At 33.6% G+C, this 18,512-nt stretch overlaps 2 protein-coding genes across 3 annotated transcripts; both read right to left on the bottom strand.

Moving 5' to 3' along the window:
* Positions 1–99: 99 nt before the first annotated feature.
* On the bottom strand, positions 100–4,690 carry LOC143634306 (UDP-glucuronic acid decarboxylase 2-like). Its single transcript, XM_077102427.1, has 6 exons — positions 3,748–4,690; positions 3,268–3,410; positions 2,879–2,958; positions 766–849; positions 619–693; positions 100–523 (listed from the first exon to the last, which is right to left on the bottom strand). The coding sequence occupies exons 1-6, from the start codon at positions 4,365–4,367 to the stop codon at positions 191–193; spliced, it is 1,335 nt and encodes a 444-aa protein (XP_076958542.1). The 5' UTR covers positions 4,368–4,690; the 3' UTR covers positions 100–190.
* A 4,744-nt stretch (positions 4,691–9,434) lies between these two features.
* LOC143634304 (DExH-box ATP-dependent RNA helicase DExH8-like) lies at positions 9,435–18,019 on the bottom strand. 2 transcript variants are annotated; one of them, XM_077102423.1, is made up of 14 exons: positions 17,774–18,019; positions 16,307–16,484; positions 15,524–15,697; positions 15,255–15,402; positions 14,750–15,064; positions 14,086–14,232; positions 13,832–14,012; positions 13,018–13,298; positions 12,268–12,390; positions 12,031–12,175; positions 11,244–11,512; positions 10,983–11,171; positions 10,107–10,634; positions 9,435–10,032 (listed from the first exon to the last, which is right to left on the bottom strand). In XM_077102423.1, the coding sequence occupies exons 1-14, from the start codon at positions 17,907–17,909 to the stop codon at positions 9,817–9,819; spliced, it is 3,030 nt and encodes a 1,009-aa protein (XP_076958538.1). In that variant the 5' UTR covers positions 17,910–18,019; the 3' UTR covers positions 9,435–9,816. The 2 variants fall into 2 exon arrangements, with proteins under 2 accessions (XP_076958538.1, XP_076958537.1); XM_077102422.1 differs by having other exon boundaries at positions 10,983–11,512.
* Positions 18,020–18,512: the final 493 nt, after the last annotated feature.

The raw sequence follows: 18,512 nt of genomic DNA, 5'->3' as shown, positions 1-18,512 counted from the left end.
GGTTTGTGTTATATATAAAAGGATCAATATTTTTTCTATAAATAAACCATTTGGGTCAGTTTTTAGTCAAACTGAAATATATATATATATATATATATATATATATTAATAAATCAAACATTAATATTGCAAATTTCAAAACTAAACAATAACTCAAAACACAATTGTCTCAGTGTACACAAACTGAGACCTATGCCGTGGTGGTAGAGGCGGTGGTGGTCGTGGTGGTGGCAGCATTCTTCTGATCACCAAAAATACGTTGCCTGAAGTCAGAAACCATCATAGGGAGACCTTTGCGAAGAGGGACCTTCGGCTTCCAACCTAGAAGCTCTTTAGCCTTGGTGATATCCGGCTTCCTTTTGTGTGGGTCGTCTTCTGTGTTTGGTTTGAACTCTATTTTCGCGTTAGGGTCTATTGTTTCCTGGACAACTTGAGCGAGTTCAAGCATGGTGAATTCACCCGGATTTCCAAGATTGAAAGGTCCAACGTGTTCGCCTTCCATCAACCGCATAAGACCTTCAACCTTTTCAATTCAAACACAAAGAAATTAAAAATAATAGTAAATAAAATTGTTTTAACTTTTAAATATACATTTGTTGAATTTTGTGGAATACTAACCAAATCAGAAACATATTGGAAGCTTCTTGTTTGCTTGCCATCACCATAAACAGTGAGTGGCTCTTTTCTAAGCGCCTGCATATAATGTTTATGTAAAATAAGATAAACGTTACGAGTGATAAACGAAAATAAGTGTAGAGAGCTTACTTGAGCAACAAAGTTACTAACGACACGACCATCGTCAATGCACATCCTAGGACCGTATGTATTGAATATCCTAGCGATCCTCACCTGCATTGTATTCAAAGGTTATAAATAAAGGCTAATAATCCTTATAGCAAATTGCAGGCAATACTGATATAAATCAAACTCTTGTAACTAAACATAAATGGTTATTTTGGAGACCTTTGTTGCGAATATTATTTCCTCTAAAAAGTAGCATGTGACATTAGACTTGTTATATTGTTTATTAGTTTATAAAAATCAATCAGTTTTTAATACAATAAATCATCATCATCGTACTCAGTATATCCCACCAATAGCAATGCTATGGTAGGGTCTGAGGAGGGTAAGATGTAGACAGCCTTACCTCTATCCCATAGGGATAAAGAGACTGCTTCCGGTGAGACCCCCGGCTCGATAGTGGTTTTACATCAAGCCTTGGACATAAGGCACATAGCACTCAATCATCGGGACATCGGCTGATTGGTGCATGTGCCCTTGTCTTTCGGCTATCAACGCCACCACATGATGCCTGATTAACCTTCCGCCACTTTTAACGTTATTTTCACGAGATTAGTAAAATAACGTCAAAATTAGTGCAATTTTACTTTTGCCCACCCGAGGGTTCACACAAATATACATTATATGCGTGCACCGCAAGCAGGGCGTATTTTAATACAATAAATGAAACCTGTAAAGTGAAAAAAAATAAAACTCAAAACGCTCTGTTTATTCCTTGAACATTCTTGTTACAATGAGTCATAGCTTTATTTATTTTCTCTAATATATATATATATATATATATTATTTATTTATGTATTCTTTCTTTCCGGTCCCATAAAAGATTTGAAACATGAATCTAACTTTTGAGCATTAGATTCCGTTTTCATACAAAACAAAGCATGTTTGCAAAAAGTGCCAAACACAAGAGTTAGGCATAACAAACAAAAGGTGGAAACGTGGAACTATAATAATTACCATTACTTTTCAATTTTGTCCAAAAACATTTAAGTCCTGAAAAGTGTCACCTTTTTATGTATCTTCAACAAAATATTAAAGTCATGAAAATTGTTGCTTCTTTTATGTATCCTCAACAAACAGATAAGACTTTTATGTGTCCAAAAACATTTAAGAATTACCTCTTGTACACAAAACAAATCATGTTCGGTATAAACTATGCTAGATTTGGTTAAAAAGGCAAGCAAAACAGTTGGATTGAGTTTTGTCCATAATTATTTTGTACATTATTTTAAATGGAATTTTTATAAGTAATGAACATATTAAATATCATCCTAGATACCATATAAACTAACTCGAAACTGGCTACACAACCGGTTTGGATGAGTCAATCTTAACCGTATCTAGTTGAACCGGCAAACCTACTAGGTGGTTACACCCGATTGCAATCTTTTTAAACTTTTTAAACTTTATTATCCAAAAATCACATTTATTGATACACACACATATAGGGGTATATGTGGGCTCAGACCGATAAAAAGCCTGAAACGAGCCGAGCTTTTACAAACACAAGTCAAGCTTAAGCCTCAAATAAAACTAGTTTAATTATCGAGCCTTCAACCCGAGCCTTGTAAGGGAACCTCGTTTTGGCTCATAGAGCCTTAAAAATGCACAACCGAGCTTGAACCGGGTTAAGCTTTTTTAAGACTTTTCTCAAAATATATAGATAATTAAAAATAACATTTATAAATCAAACAAACGAGTCAAGTCCGAGTTAATCCAAAACTTGAAAAAACAAATTTCAGATTATATACAATTAAACACATAAATATATATAACTCAGATTATTTATAACATCATTTGAGCAGTGAACTAGAAAGATGACCGGTTTAGTTAAAAATAAGTTTTTTTTAACACGCTCAATTTGTATCAAGATTTTATGTATTAAAGTAAACTTTGTGTAAATTTGGACACATTCAACCAATTGTGGTTTAACATATTTTCTTTATAGCTAAATCTTTTTCAATTTTGCTAAAAAATCTAGAAACAGAAAAAGTGTAGGCTCCACAATATTATAATATTTAGGCACAAAATAAAAGGGTGAGTGAAAATAATATATATAATATAAAAAAATACAGACCTCAACACCAGCACCTCGATGATAGTCCATAGTCAACGTTTCTGCAGTTCGCTTTCCTTCATCGTAGCAACTTCTGACACCTGTCAACAATATGTACTAAATACCCTCTTGTCTTTTTATCTACATCTAATACTACAATAGTACAAATCATTTCCTGTTTTACCCCTTAGATCTCAACATATTTACGAAAATAATATCGTAATTTCACAAAATTAGTTCAAAACCCAATCAAAGACCCGCAAAAGGTGGCACAAAAGTTGACATTTCAAATCCTTAACTAGATCTAATTATGTAATTTACATATCTTTCGTGATCTACCAAAATTAAGTCAGAGACTTTTTTTTTATAAATATTGTTTAATTTTTTTACATCAAAATAGAAGAACTCACCGATAGGATTGACGTTGCCCCAGTAAGTTTCGACTTGAGGGTGTTGTAGAGGGTCACCGTATACCTCGCTGGTGCTCGTTAGCAAGAACCGTGCACCAACTCTCTTGGCTAACCCGAGCATGTTCAATGTCCCAACTACATTTGTCTTGTGAGAATCACATATGGAATTAAGGGTTTCAATATTGCAAACTTATAATAATAATAATAATAATAATAATAATAATATCAATAGTTAAGTTGACTAACTGTAAATTGGGAATTATGATTCAAAAATAGAAAACTGAATCAAAATCTAAATTAGTAATAATCAACCCTATCATATTGTTATAACAGCTAATAATCCACGCTTATTATGGGATTTGAACTCTCAACCTTAAAAAAAAAATATGTTACACCACCAGATAACCATAATTAAAGTAACTATTGAAAAACATAATATTAACAATAATAATAATGAAACATGAAATGATGGTAATGAAGGATATGATTGTCTTGACAGGATTGAATTTGTAATGAACAGGTGAAGCAGGGCAAGCAAGATGATAGATCTGATCAACTTCAAGTAACAACGGCTCAACGACATCGTGTCGAATAAGCTCAAATCTAGGATTACCAAAATGATGCATCACATTATCCTTATTACCAGTAAAAAAATTATCAACAACAATCACACTATCTCCTCTAGCCATCAACCGATCAACAAGATGACTACCAACAAACCCCGCCCCACCCGTCACCACAATCCTTAACCCCTTCCGTTTCAATCCTAACGGAATCTTCCCGCCCATGTTGAACGAGTGGATTCCGTTAGGATAGACTGACGGTCTCGGATTCAGTCCAGTTAATAAATGGACTGAATCCGAGACAGAATAGGCATCACCAGCGTTGGTGATGCTGGTGATGGTCCCGCTGGATGGGATGAGTGTGATGGTGGATGTGGCTATGGCAATGCCGATTAGTAGAAACACGAGACGTTGTTCGCGGAGAAGGTAATTCCCCGCGCGTGTCATGACGGTCCATGACGGCTTGTTAGGCTTAGGAGAGTACAATTCTGACGTCGGTTGGGTTTCGGGGTGTCTGTTGGTTAGTTTAGACGCCATGTTATAAAATTGTAGCGTAATAAAATTATTATGACAAAAGTAATATTTGTTATTGAGAAATGAGAATTGTGAATGTCTCTCTCTATTATATGTATAGGTGTAGAGAGAGGTGGAGAAGAAGTGGAAGGGGGTATATATGGAATGAAGGATGTGGTGGCGGTGGTTTAATATAATATAAGAATATTATTATAAGATCTTTGGTTGGTGATTAAGACGAGACAATAATATAATATGGACCGGTTTTAGGAAAATGACGGAATAGTCCCTATGGGTGGTGTTTAAAAGTAAACGTTAGGTGTTAAGCAGGAAAGAGTTGCCAAAAGTTTCCGTGTTTTTGTGTGGTTTTTGGTGAAATGACGAAAACACCCTTTGATAAATTCACACCTTTTATTTGGCTAAATTTTTATAGATAAAATAATTTCAATACGCAAATTTGGTTTTTAGTAATCTAAACAATTGTTGTGGAGATTGGCATGCGTTTATCGGGTGATGAGATAGGGACTAGTGACTAATCGGATCAATAGAGATTTGTCGGAATTAATTGGATTAAATTTTATATGTGAATTTTGATTGATTTTGGATAAATCGGGATTAATCGGCGACAAGTCGATAGGGTAAATACTAGCGATTAGTCGGGAATTTTATAATACTGATATAAACTATAATTTATCGGTCCGGGTTTTCGATGATAATTCTAACTCTCATTTTCGTTATCAATGACAATCTTGGTCACGCTCGCATAGTTAATATGTATTGATTAATATGTTACTATGAATTTACAATAATAAATAAATTTTGAAATATAATTAGCTTTTAAAACATTATGTGAAAAACATATTTCATTTAGATTAATTTGAAATTCAGAAGTAACAAAGCTAGTGGTGTTCATGGATTAGCTGGATACAACTAATTGACTAAACATCGGCTCTAGCAACAAACATTGTTTAAAATAACTAAGGTTTAAGGTTTATTAAAATTTAAAGATCTCTAATTAATTTATTATTATAATAACAAGTCAAAATAAATTAATCCTTGTCAAAACATGTTTGTTGATACATTAGTTGTAAAGCTTGGGTTGAGGGAGCCACTTAATTATAAAAAGCATGTAGACTGTCACCATGTCACGTTCTTTTCTCATATTCATTAGTGTATGGTGATACATATATTTATTGTCAAAAATTTACTATGAAAATTTTATTTCTAATCACATAAAATTGAAAATACGGGTTGAATCGAATTGGTTCAGGTTTTGGACTTTTATTCAGTACAAGTTATTGATATTGAACCGAACCATGAAATCCACCCTAACCCTCTGTCATCTGAAACCAGTGTAACTAAAAGAATCAAAAATAAATAAAACGGTTAAAGAAAAACTAATTGCATAAATATTTAATTAGAATTTGTGATGCCACTCAAAGGTGGGTTGGCGATGGACTTTGAGTAATTTTGACTCGTCCCATTAAGGGTCAAACTCTAAGAAGTGCATGTATCAATGCACCTATTGTGGATCTTAAACTTCATATTTAAATGCGACTAAATCTTATCTTACATCTTACCATACTAATAAAAGAAAATGTTGAAGCTTAGTTGTCAAGCCTACATTTCTTCTGATTTCTAATCTCTCATCTTATCCATTCTAGCTATTCATGGGTCATGGGTCAAAACCATTTTGTCAAGTGGGTTATAACATAGTATGGATTTTATTCATTATTGAATTAAGTTTCATTTTCATACATGAGGTTTGACCAATTACGCACTTTTAGTACTTTTTTTAAAATTTCTTGACGTTTCCATTAAAACCATGCTATTTTAGTACTTTTTGTTAACCACCCGTTTGTTTTTTTTTTTCCAATTAAATCTACATTAAATTAATTTATAAGTATTTTGAGAATCACAATTGAAATAAAGGATCTAATTTATTTTTATTATTTGACAAATCCCGTATAATACACAGGCTTAAAAGCTAGTATCTTGATATAATGATATAAACTTCATCTTTTTGAAAGTTCAATAAATATAACTTTAATAAATATAAGAGTAAAATATTTATGGTTTTATAAGCATTCATTTATAATTTTAACTTTATCACTTGTTCTTATAGATTACAAAATTATGCATTTACCTTTTTATAAGAGAGAAAATGCAAACATTTCACATTATTAAGTTTAAGGTCATTGGATACACCCATTTTCCATTGACAACCTTTGTAAGAGTAAATTGTAAAAAAAAAAATTACTAGTGTACGCATTATGATAAGACTGGGAACTTAATATGAAATGACAAGGGTGATTTTGTAAATAGGTTCTCAAATTTACGTAAGATATGAAAGAGAGTGTATGCAATTAACCTCATCAATAATGTTAAATTTCATGACCAAGCTACGACTATGAATAAATGTTGGGAGCGAACTTGTCAAATTAACGTGTAATTAAATATAGGTGGATCTCAAATTTTCCCTAGAACTTATGGTGGGCACACAAGCAATGTCCGGGGGTTGAACGTGCTTTGTGTTAGGTTGAAATTTATAGTATTTACTATAGTTTGATGTATTCATGATCACGTTTAACGACTTATTACACAATGCTAAGACATATTTAAGTCAACATGCTTAATGAGTTATCATCATTTGATTGCGAGGTAAGCATGAATAACTTTACATGTTATATCGGCTAGACATATGAAGACATGATCGCGGTTGCATAATCCTAAGGTTGGGTATGCTGGTTTTTCATTAGGCTTGCCTCTGGGTGCGTATTTACTTTTCTATTATTATGTTAGACGTCCAAACCATAAACTGATGTTAATTTAATGATTAGGATTATGGGTACACAACAATTGTATAAGTTAATTAACATTTTAAATAGGTTAGAGCAGGTGATGTGTGGTTACCTTCTCTACTATTGTATCTATTCTTCATCAAGTACATCCTAATAACTACTAATAAAGTAATAAGAGCCATTATCACCTTTGGATGAATAGTCAACTTTTATTAATTTTTAAATACAATTTTTAATAACGGGGTAACAAGTGGATGAATATTTGCTAGAGTTTTTTATATATTATAACAAGTAACATATTAAATATTTATAAATATGAGTTAATACCAATAAGTTCTCAAAATAAATTAAGTATTAGTTAAAATAAAAGTAGGCTTGCATGTGAATAAGTTACCTATGAACTCATTGATATCAACTAACAATGTAAATATATATTATGTTAAATGGTCCACTAATGTACTATAATCAATCAATTAAAGTTGCCATATTCAATCAAATTATTGCATTGTTGCCTGTTGGAATTTGAAGAAATTGTGGACCGTCGGATTTGTAAATCCAACGGTGAGGGATCTATGTTTCTGTTTAGACGTCGTAGTTGAATTCACATGCAAGCAAACGTTGGACTTTTTTTATGACGTTTGGTGATAACACATTTGCACGTGTTTTAAACGCCCCATATTCATATTACACCATTTTATATTCTATTTAAATCATGTATTCATACTTCAATAGTAGTTTGGTGTTAGAATATAATGTATTAGCTACTTTTAAATTTTCAAAATGTTGTCTCTGAGATTTCGGATGCTCATAACAATTACTAAAAATGGGCTCTTATCTACGATAAAAAAAAAACATAGTTCACCGATAATTGTGATGATAGAAAACAAGAAAAACATATAGTAGCAAAACGATCAATTTTACGTAGTTAAATGAATCGCGAGGCTCTTCTAGCACAAAGCAAAATTGTTAATCAATTATAATCAATATAATTCTTTAATATATCATTCTCAAGTAGACTTTGTTCTATGTAAAAAAAATTGTTTGGATGACAATTAAGTTTCTTGATCTTAGACATTTTTTTCAGTTAGCAAAACAGTGTGTTTAAGGTTTCTCATAAGATGGCCCACAACATATAAGAAAACAGAAAAAAAGAATTAACGCCGTTGCCGGGGATCGAACCCGGATCACCCGGGTAACAGGAAGGAATACTTACCACTATACTACGACCGTTTTGATTTTAAAATATATACATAATCCTATAATGAACAATGCAGCTTCTGAAAATTCGACGTCGAAGCAGACCTTAAGCGGTCGTCCACCTGCACCTTGTATCAGACTGCCCTGACTTTGAATAGGAAAAATTAAACATATAAAGCCAACTATAATAAACTATTTATGTGCATATAAACATATTTAAAACGTCTTATTTATCATAGTTAAAACAATATACGCGTACCACATACAGAATATGTATGTTTATTCAGTTTTCAGACTTTTTTAATTTAGAATTAATCATGTATTGAGTGCTCCACTTTTGGTGCAATACAAAAGTGTAAACAATAAAAACTTGACAAGTTAATAAAAACAAAAACATAGCTTCCTTGTACAGTAAGAGAAGGAAAAGAAGAAAATGATGATCTGTTAATATCTTGATCGTGGAAGACAAAACGTAAAACAAAAATACGAAGTTGTTCTCATGACAGTGGTGATTGTGTCGGCTATATATGCTTCCAAGTTCCACCGTTACGTCTTAATTTTCTTTTTCTTTTTACACTATATTAATTGCATGCTTTGTATATGAAAACGTAAAATTTTGGATGAAAATAGCTTGGGTTTGAAACGGGTTGCTAATATCAATTTCAAATATGGTTGTAAAATTGTATTTCATATCCGATTGTGAACTAACTAATTATACCTGTTGTGTTTGTGTACACCAATGGTGACCCCATTTATGAGCAAACTTATTTGGCTAAATATGACTTGTTGGGGTTCTCGTTTCCTAAACTCAATTTCTAACATTTAATGTATTTGTTAGTTTCAAACTTAAAACTTCAAAACACTACTTATTTTTTTATAATAATCTGATATATTTATATATTTGGTTTCAATGTTTGACTGGCATCGCCTAACACATTGCCCGTCTCATCTTTCAAATTAACAACACGCACACGCAGTACACGAAACCATCCAAAATGTTTCAGGTTTAGATTTTCTAACATCACTATGTAACTTGAAACATTTTGGATGAAATCTCATCATGCCATGAATACATCAGTCCACCTCTTATTGGCAGATACGAGTAAACTAATTAGATAAATAAAAGCATACCCACACTGATAAGAACTCAAAATGTCCAAAAAAGCGCGTCCAATCATGTGCCACATTAAAAAAACACCCTCCAGTGGCCAAGAAAGCCCAAGGATACCAAATAGGCTCGAAAAGGCCATTGGAGATGTTTTAATGCATATGAACACAGATTATTAGCGGATCACATTCGGATGACAATCCGTAAACTATAAATCATCCAAGTTAAAATCCATGAACATAATTTAAAACAACAGTCAAAATATTTAATACGATTAGAGATATTACAAACACCTTCAACTAAGTACTCTCTAATCAGCAAAAAAATATTTACACCAAGACGATAATAAGCTGGATTGACCATGTGATTAACTTATGCTATGCAGATGGCTGTGAAGAGCTGATGTGTAGTCACCAAACTGGATATCAGTTGGAGGATGCAAATCGAAAACATACACAATCGCCTTTGATGCCAACATTGGCTTTTTAGTAGCAACGCCGTCACTCAGCTTCCCAAAGCTGTATTCATCAAATGCAAACGATTCCCTAAGGAAGAAGAAATTCTCTCTTCCTAAACTTTCAACCTGCACCGGGTGTATAATTAATGTTAATCATATGCAACTAAACCAAACACTAAAAAACACCGTCAAACTCGTACCTGCAGTTGAGCAAATCTGAGGTTGTTCAATACAAGAATAACTTGAACTTCATACAACGCGTCACCCAATATACGTATAGCGAGATACTCAAAAAACGTTTTAATAAGACCCTTTTGTTCTTCCCAGTTCTCTACATCGTTACCAAACTTAGGAATCCAAACAACACATTTGACCTCTTTCCACGGGATTGATTTATTAACGGCTTTGGAAATGATAGTTCCCTGCGGGTGAGAAAGCCCCCAAATTATTCTTAAATCTTGCAAAAACGGGCCGTTTGAAGATTTGACTGCAGAGGTAGTGCAGATTATAGAAGACGGGTTGTAAAAATGAGCAAAGTTTGATGAGAACTGAATATCAAAGTCGTCGAATATAAGAAGGCAGCCGTCATCTGGATTAGGAAATAAATCTAAAAGCAAAGAAGCATCAGCAGATATATCCTCTGCTGCACATGATTTGTGTTCACTGTTTGGTAAAGAAAGCTGCTCTGAACTGTGAGAGAAAAAACAGGAATTTCCATTTCGGCAACCCTGTAGATGTATTAACAGTTTGATATCAATGATAATGTGTAACACTACCTTTTCTAAATCTTTTGTTTTGGTAATTTATTAGCTATGGTTTGCAACCACTAGGGGTGCAAATGAGCCGAGCTGAGCCGCCCGTGAGCTACTTGAGATCGACTCACTAAAAGCTCAAATCAAGCTGAGCTTAAATGAGACTGAGCGCGAGCCAATATTGGAGAGCATTTAATAAACGAGCTCGACCCCACGCTTTACTTATCGAGCTTACCAAAGCTTGCAATCCGAAACAAGGCTATTGTATATAAAAATTTTATATATGTATTATATACATTTTTACATTATTGAAATGATGCATACCTGCAAGGATAAGAAGAATTTGCAAACAGGTCTTTTAGCTTCCAGGGAATGGGAAAATACACATGCGCTTCCCTTATTGCATGTCCCATTGACAAAATATCTGCACAGTGAAGCTTCTTGACCATTATAAGAAACTAGATCCTGGGTTTGCTGGTTGCCAGACGAGTTCCCATGATAACACATCCTTATCTGCTTGACATGATATGAAGCATTAAACCCAAAATGCAATAAAGAAATGTGAAGCGAAAGGCTTTTAAATACCTCTTTGATCGAATCAGCCAATCTAAAAGCGATCTCTTGCTTATTAAAATCATTTACATCCACAAAAGGTAACGCAATACATTTCTTTGTGCCATACAAAGGATTGCTGAGGTCATCATCTGTAGCAAGAGGATCAGAATCATCATTGTGGTCAACTGTAAGTTGACATGTGTGCTGAAACTCATAAGGCTCATAGTAAGACGGTAGACCATTTGAGGTTGCTAGAAAATTGGGGCGGTACCGGTGCACAGAACTAAGAACACTTTCATCTGCAGACATAAAATTTACTCCAAATTAACATAAAATTCGTATACAATTAGAAGTGGCATTGTGGTAATTTTGACCTGTTTACTATTAATGAATTTTTAAGATACTTAATTTTTAACAGGTTATAACGTTTGTATAAATTTTAGCTCAAAAGAAAACAGGTCTAAGGAGCTGAACAGGTGGTCATTGGGTTATTGTAATCTCAGATGGGGATAATTGGTATAAAAAGAATTAAGAGAACAGATCAAATGGGCTAAAAGGATCAAAGGTGTTGAAAGTTGCAGAAAGTTATTTTAAAATGCATACAAGTATACTATTGCAATAAAATTGTTTTCGTAATCATATATAGACCATTAGCTATTTGATGTACATATTTATATATGTGCAAAAAAAACGTGTTTTCAGGTCATCCCAAACCAACCTGGCACATACTATAATTGCCCTGTTACCCAACCCAGCCGATCTGTATATATAGCAATCTCTATATAAAAGGCTTAAAATAGACATCTCAAAACCATACATATATTGGCAATATGCTGAAGTGAGGACTGAACAAGATAGTGGAACAAGCACCACTCTTCTTCGATCTTAACGGATGTAATTTGGGTGCCTTTTGTCTCATCAAACTTCAAAAGGTGCTTTAACCGCTCAAGCCGAAGATTATCCTTCATGACAATAAAATACATGTCATCGATGTTCTTAAAAAATTATAATATATGATAAAAAGAAAGAATAGATCATGTCATCACTATCTTACCTGAAAAGTACGTTGCCAGAACTGGAAAGCACAAAAATTTGCCATGAATATAACTTCCTTCCTCCCCATTAAACCAATGAGCTTACCGTCTTGATTATAGTAGCCATCGGTGAACTCAGAAAACTGTAAAATTAGACTTAATATGCATTAATTAATCTACAAAATACGAATCAATTTGTATGTTTTATTTCAAACCAGTCAAATTGAAGATTTTAGCCCAAAGGTGAACCCGAAGTCTTTTTAAAGCATTTGAGCTCTTAAATTATTTTTATAACAAGAGATAATATACCCCCCAAACATTCAAAACTTTTTAACCAAGGGCACTCAAATATTAAAACAATTTTAGAAGCCAAGTCACAGATTGACTTTGTTTATGCCAATTCCATAAAACTGTCCGAAAATTGCAAAATGCCACTAAATTTAAAGCTTTTGTCACCTCTAGCCTTAATATGACAAAAATAGCCAAAATCTACTAAGTATGTATTGAAATCCATGTAGAGTTGTTTCTTTTGGGTAAATTATGGTGGTATTTTCTGAGTGTTACAATTCTACAACTTTAAGGGCATTTTGTCCTGCAATTTCCGGCAAGTATTTTTGCAAGAATCAGCATAATCAAAATTATAACAAACTTGGGTGGCGATAAAAACTGGTTTCAATACTTGCCATTCAAAGAAAACTTTTAGATCAGAACCCATTATCAACTGGCCAAAATTAAAATTGTGAGAAGTTCATTATATGAAATATGAGTACCATTGCTTCTTGTCCAAAGGGGCGGATGATTGGTAATGGTTGAGTGTCTGTTAGGATACCGATTATTATGCCTTCACGTAGCATTCCAGCTTCACCAAACTTTAGAATTAACATGGAGGCATCAAAAGATAAAGAAAAGCTGGAAAGCAATCTTCCATAAAAAGTTGGCTCATAACGACCTCTTGGAGGTGTTTTCTCTAGAGCATGAATATGGATCAGCAATTCGAGTGCATCCTCAACAACTTCAGGTAGAGGTGGGTCCATAACTTTCTGCAACAAAACTGAAGACAACCCAAATATTAATTTTTAAATGATAAAGGAGGCAAATTTGACCAAATCATGAACATGTATATTGGGAAAAACTAAATAATGCAAATAAACCAGAAACAGATCGAAAGTGTTGTAATAATGTAATATATGGTACTTGTAATCATATTTCACATTAACTAATCACAAAAACAATAAACAAAAGATTTTGTGGGTCAACCCAGCCTGTTTGGTTAAAGTTACATTAAATAAGCATAAGCAACAACAAATGAAACATGATTAACATCATTCCATGGACATGCAGCTAATACTAGCTATGTGAAATATCCCATAAGAGATTTATGGTAAAGTTCGTTTTTTGTAACTGTGATTGCAAAATTACATATGCATAATGATTTAGAGTGAATGAGCTTGTAGGACTTAAACCTAACATGGAAACAAATTTCTTCATGAGTAAAGTGAGCCAAGCCACTATGCGAATAAAAAGATCATGAAAAATATACATACATATAACAAATAGTATATAGAAAGAGAAGCTTAGACTTGCCCTTTGGATCATTAATAGCTTTTGATTCAGCACAAGTTGTAAGAAGCACCTGCTGCCTCAATGATAACTTTAATATAGATGGTTCTTCAAATTTCTCTAATTGGCCAAAAAATGGTTCGGTAACAAGTCGATATACTTCACCATCGCAAGTGCGGCCTGTTCTTCCCCGCCGCTGCTCAGCCTATTATATGCATCATGGAGATATAAATTTTAACTGTGACGGTGAAAAAAGGATATAAAAAGTTGCTAATTACCTGAGATTCTGATACCCAGACAAGCCCTGATGCTTCAGTTTTCCTATTCGCATCCCAGTAGACTTGTAGGGATCTGCATGAATCAATCACATAGGCAACTTTTGGTATTGTTACCGAAGATTCTGCAATATTTGTTGCCAATATCACCTGCACCAAAAAGTTTTAGAGAAAATGAGAATTGCTTCCTGGACTCAGAAAACTAAAGGGATGTTTGGGTGCCGTTTGGAAGTAATTATGGATATTGAGTAATCAAAATCAAATGCAATAAAATTAACAGTAGAAAAATAATGTGTGGGCATGCTTCTCTGTTTTGAGTTTCTCAGTATTTGATAATGAAATGTCAAGTCAGAATATTTAACAAATTAAATTATAAAATAACTGTAAATGACATTTTAGAGAACAAATAAACATTTTTGCAGAATGGGAGTAAGAGTCTCTCTGGAGGGTTGAAAATGGGTTGGTCAGGTCAATCAAAACCTGATCGTTAGCTATGTTGACCCGTTTAGCTCCAACCCTAACTCGTGTATTTATGTTGAACGTGTCATATAGGAAATTGTCACCTTTAATTAATTGACTACCATAAATGAAATATTTATTCAAACATCACAAACTGATATTTGCGACTAAAAGTAGAAAAAAATATATAAAGAACAGAGAGGCCAACCTTCCTATGAGACTTCCAGATTTTCATGGCACTGAGAGCTTGCTCTGTATCAATGCTACTATGTAGAATGTGAACTTTAAAAGCACTGCTATAGCGCCTCATAGCATGCCATTGTTGCTCCAATGCATGATAAGTTGGAAGGAATATTAATATGCTCTTTTCCATATCTGGTTCATTCTTGTGAATATGTAATACCAGATTGTGTATAAGCTGGTGCACTTCCTCGTTCATGGTTGCTTCAGATAAATCTGGGCTTGGTCCAGAACAATATTTCAAAGATAGGGAATCTGAACTCATATCTAGAAGTTCAACCACCTGATTTGTAATTTATACACAGCGAATAAGATAAAGCAGCACCTATAAATATGCCACAATAGCCAACTGTTGCATAAACAGTTATGTAATTACAATTACAATTATTCCTTTTAACACTTATTCACATTTCAAATTACTTTTAAAGCTCTAAAGACGTTTTCTTTTTGATTTGTGAAGTAATAAAAAATACCTTGTCAAGATATGACACTCTTTTCTGGTACAAAGTATGCTGACTAGAGCTGGGAATTCCTAAAACTTCAACCCTTTCACCTCGATCAAGATCTCTAAAATACTCCTTGTATCTTGTAATGTCCGCAGTAGCAGACATCAATACAACCCTACAAAATGCATGCAACAATATATTAGCACCTAAAACTTAATGGCTAAGATGATATTATATGGAAACTCTATGCAGCAAATAACGAAAAAAGGCAAAAGGAAACAAAGAATTACACAAACCTTAACCCGTTATTTTTCATTAGAAACTGCTTGACGCATACAAGAACAAGATCCGATTCAACAGATCGTTCATGCACTTCATCTAGAATAATAACTTTATACTTAAGAGCATTCATTCCTTTTTCCCGCATTTCCTCCAACAAAACACCAGCAGTTTTGAAGATGATTTTGGAGCTGCAGCATTAAATAATGAATATTTGACGATTATAAATATCAGCCAGCACAAAGATTGTTGATGGAAAAACCACTGTATAAGAACATTTATGTACAACATAGCTCTACAACCAGCATGAAAATCATAAATCTCCTTAACTACCGTATAAGATTATTCAAAAATGTAACGAACACTTGTCGGTTGCGTGACTCTCAAGAAGGTATCCAACGAGACAGACAAGAAAATACAGCAAAATTTATTAAAATTGTAAAGTTTGCTCATAGCTTAAGTAACAAATTCGTTCATTCAGGCGTCATACATATTTGAACAAGAAAACAACTATCATGAAAAAACTGATCCCGACGCCAGGTAAATAACTTATAATCTTGCTCACAAAAAGTGAAACCTACAGAAAAGACTATGGTCAACCTCGGGTCTACAACTTTTTCTGTCAATTTTCTCAAAGAAAACTATAACGGGTGTTGTTGTTGACTGATATAGTAGTAATTTTGCTTAATTTCTCCACAAAAGAATGTTAAATGATACGGAAGACAATCTCAAAGCAAAACGTAACAACATGAAGCATCTAATTAATAGCATGTCAATTACTCATGTGATAATGTAAGTACCTGGAAGACATAACCCTGGAGTGACCTATGTGATATCCAACCTCACCCCCTGTTACACAGTTTCGAGCTTTAGCCACCATTTTAGCAACTGCCACCACAGCAAATCTCCTTGGTTGTGTACACAATATTGGCTCAATATTTTCTTCGAGTAGAAATTGAGGAACTTGTGAGCTCTTCCCTTAATTAGCAAAAAAGAAAGTAACCAGCAAAAGTCAATGTCCATGCTCTTGTAGTGTAAAAAGGATAAATCGTAATCGAAACATTAAAGTTAAACTCATTAAATTTGCTCCCAAAGTGTTCTCCACACACTCGTAGTCACCTTTTTGTATACTTAGCCTTAAGAATTTTAGTAACACATATCAAACAAGAAGTTCGCCCAGCTTTGTGGTGCGCGCATATAATGTATATATGTGTGAACCCTCGGGTGGGCAAAAGTGAAATTGCACAAATTTTGACGTTATTTTACCAATCTTGTGAAAATAACGTCAAAAGTGGCGGAATGTTAATCAGGCATCATGTGGTGGCGTTGATAGCCGAAAGACAAGGGTACATGCACCAATCGGCGATGGTTGAGTGTTATGTGCCTTATGTCCAAGGCTTGATGCAAAACTACTATCGAGCCGGGGGTCTCACCGGAAGCAGCCTCTCTATTCCTAGAGGGTAGAGGTAAGGCTGTCTACATCTTACCCTCCTCAGACCCTACCATAGCTTTGCTATTGGTGGGATATACTGAGTATGATGATTTTATATCAAACAAGAAATTAACTGAATAAATGGTCACGCATAAATTAGGTCACAATTTTGAGTATTACACATCTTTGATATCACAATTCAAAAACACGTCTAAATTTGACACTTATTTAGAACTCAACTCTACGCAATTCAACTTACACGTAGTCGGAACGCTTCTCTATAGATTTTGAAAAAACTGAAGCAAATTTAGGTTAAAAACTAACACGCTTTTGCTCAACTAACCAAATAAATTCAACATAACCAGAGCATAAACAATGAAAAACTACACTGAATTAACGAAATGTCCCGAGAGAGCTTAATACTTTTTCCAATTTAGCAACTAGCAAGTGTTCCCCACTCACTCACAGTTACCTTTTACTATACTTAAGCTTCAATAACTTTAGTAACACTTATCAAGCATAAAATGAACTGGTCAGTTAGAAACCAGGTCACATCACAAGCAAAAAACAATCAGTTACACCAATTTAGAGTATTACACATCACTGAAATCAAATATCCATCTGAATTTCAACATTACATTAGATATTAAGTTATTAACCCTAAGCACTTCTCTGATAAATTTAATTTAGGTCAAACACTTAAAAACCTAATGATACGCTTTCAGTCAACGTCAAAGTCAAGGTCAAACAGAGTCTTCTATACAGTATTACAGTCCACTGGTCCAGTGATAATAATAAATTAAACATAACTAGAGCATAATTAATAATTAGTTACCGCAGCCGGTTTCACCGACGATGAGAGTGACGCGATTCTCCATTATCTTCTCCACGATTTTGCTCCGGAGAGACATGATCGGAAGCTTACTAAAACTCTCCGACACCGACGAAGATGACGTAATCGGTTCCGTCATCGTTAATCAAAACCCTACGATGATGAAATGAAATTGGAATGTGACGTTGAATGATTAGATAGTTCCCGCCTATGGTGTATATATATTATTGGTGACGACTGAGCGTGACCGTGACGCACCACGAGATGTACTGGTTAAAGGTTGAAATGGTTATAAAGGTTAAAAGTTTTAAAATAATTAATGGGTAATCAATTGGTCACATAAAGGCGGGTTAAAGCTAAATATCAATGATTTTCTTTTTTTGTATCTTAACGGAATAAAATATTCAAATTAAAGCTATTTTTTCTTCTTTTTCCACAAATCTGTTTTTATATTTTATTTATTTAATGCATTTTTTATTTTTTTTAATAACATTGTGACCAGGGACATTTTTTATATTAACTTTTGTTGAAAAAAACGATTCACTATGACGAATAACTAACTTTGTTTTTTAAACTTTCATTTATAATGTTTCAAATTTCTATAACATTTTGATTGATTTAATAAATATTAGTTAATTGTTCATTACATGCACACAAAAATGCAATTCCACGTCTAATATAGTGTAATTAATTATATTATCAGTATGCGTTATGATAAATGAATAAGTAAAGTTCAAATTAT

This window comes from Bidens hawaiensis, unplaced genomic scaffold (genome assembly GCF_021521415.1).
Source record: "Bidens hawaiensis isolate Kalapana, Puna unplaced genomic scaffold, B.hawaiensis_p1.1 tig00007041_1, whole genome shotgun sequence".
Classification (NCBI taxonomy): Eukaryota; Viridiplantae; Streptophyta; class Magnoliopsida; order Asterales; family Asteraceae; genus Bidens; species Bidens hawaiensis.
Note: the sequence above shows the minus strand (reverse complement) of the source record. Positions and strands in the feature narration are given on the sequence as shown.

Bases quoted from the DNA above. Each gene is read 5' to 3' on its own strand.
- LOC143634306 (XM_077102427.1), bottom strand. From the start codon at position 4,367: ATGGCGTCTAAACTAACCAACAGACACCCCGAAACCCAACCGACGTCA. The intron at 3,411-3,747 runs CTTCATTACCAT...TTCTCACAAGAC, and splicing joins CCTGTCAAGACAATCATATC to AAATGTAGTTGGGACATTGA. The intron at 850-2,878 runs GTCTGTATTTTT...AATACAATGCAG, and splicing joins ATCGAGGTGCTGGTGTTGAG to GTGAGGATCGCTAGGATATT.
- LOC143634304 (XM_077102422.1), bottom strand. From the start codon at position 17,909: ATGACGGAACCGATTACGTCATCTTCGTCGGTGTCGGAGAGTTTTAGT. The intron at 12,391-13,017 runs GTACTCATATTT...CTAATTTTACAG, and splicing joins CCTTTGGACAAGAAGCAATG to TTTTCTGAGTTCACCGATGG. The intron at 12,176-12,267 runs GTAAGATAGTGA...ATTGTCATGAAG, and splicing joins TCTGGCAACGTACTTTTCAG to GATAATCTTCGGCTTGAGCG.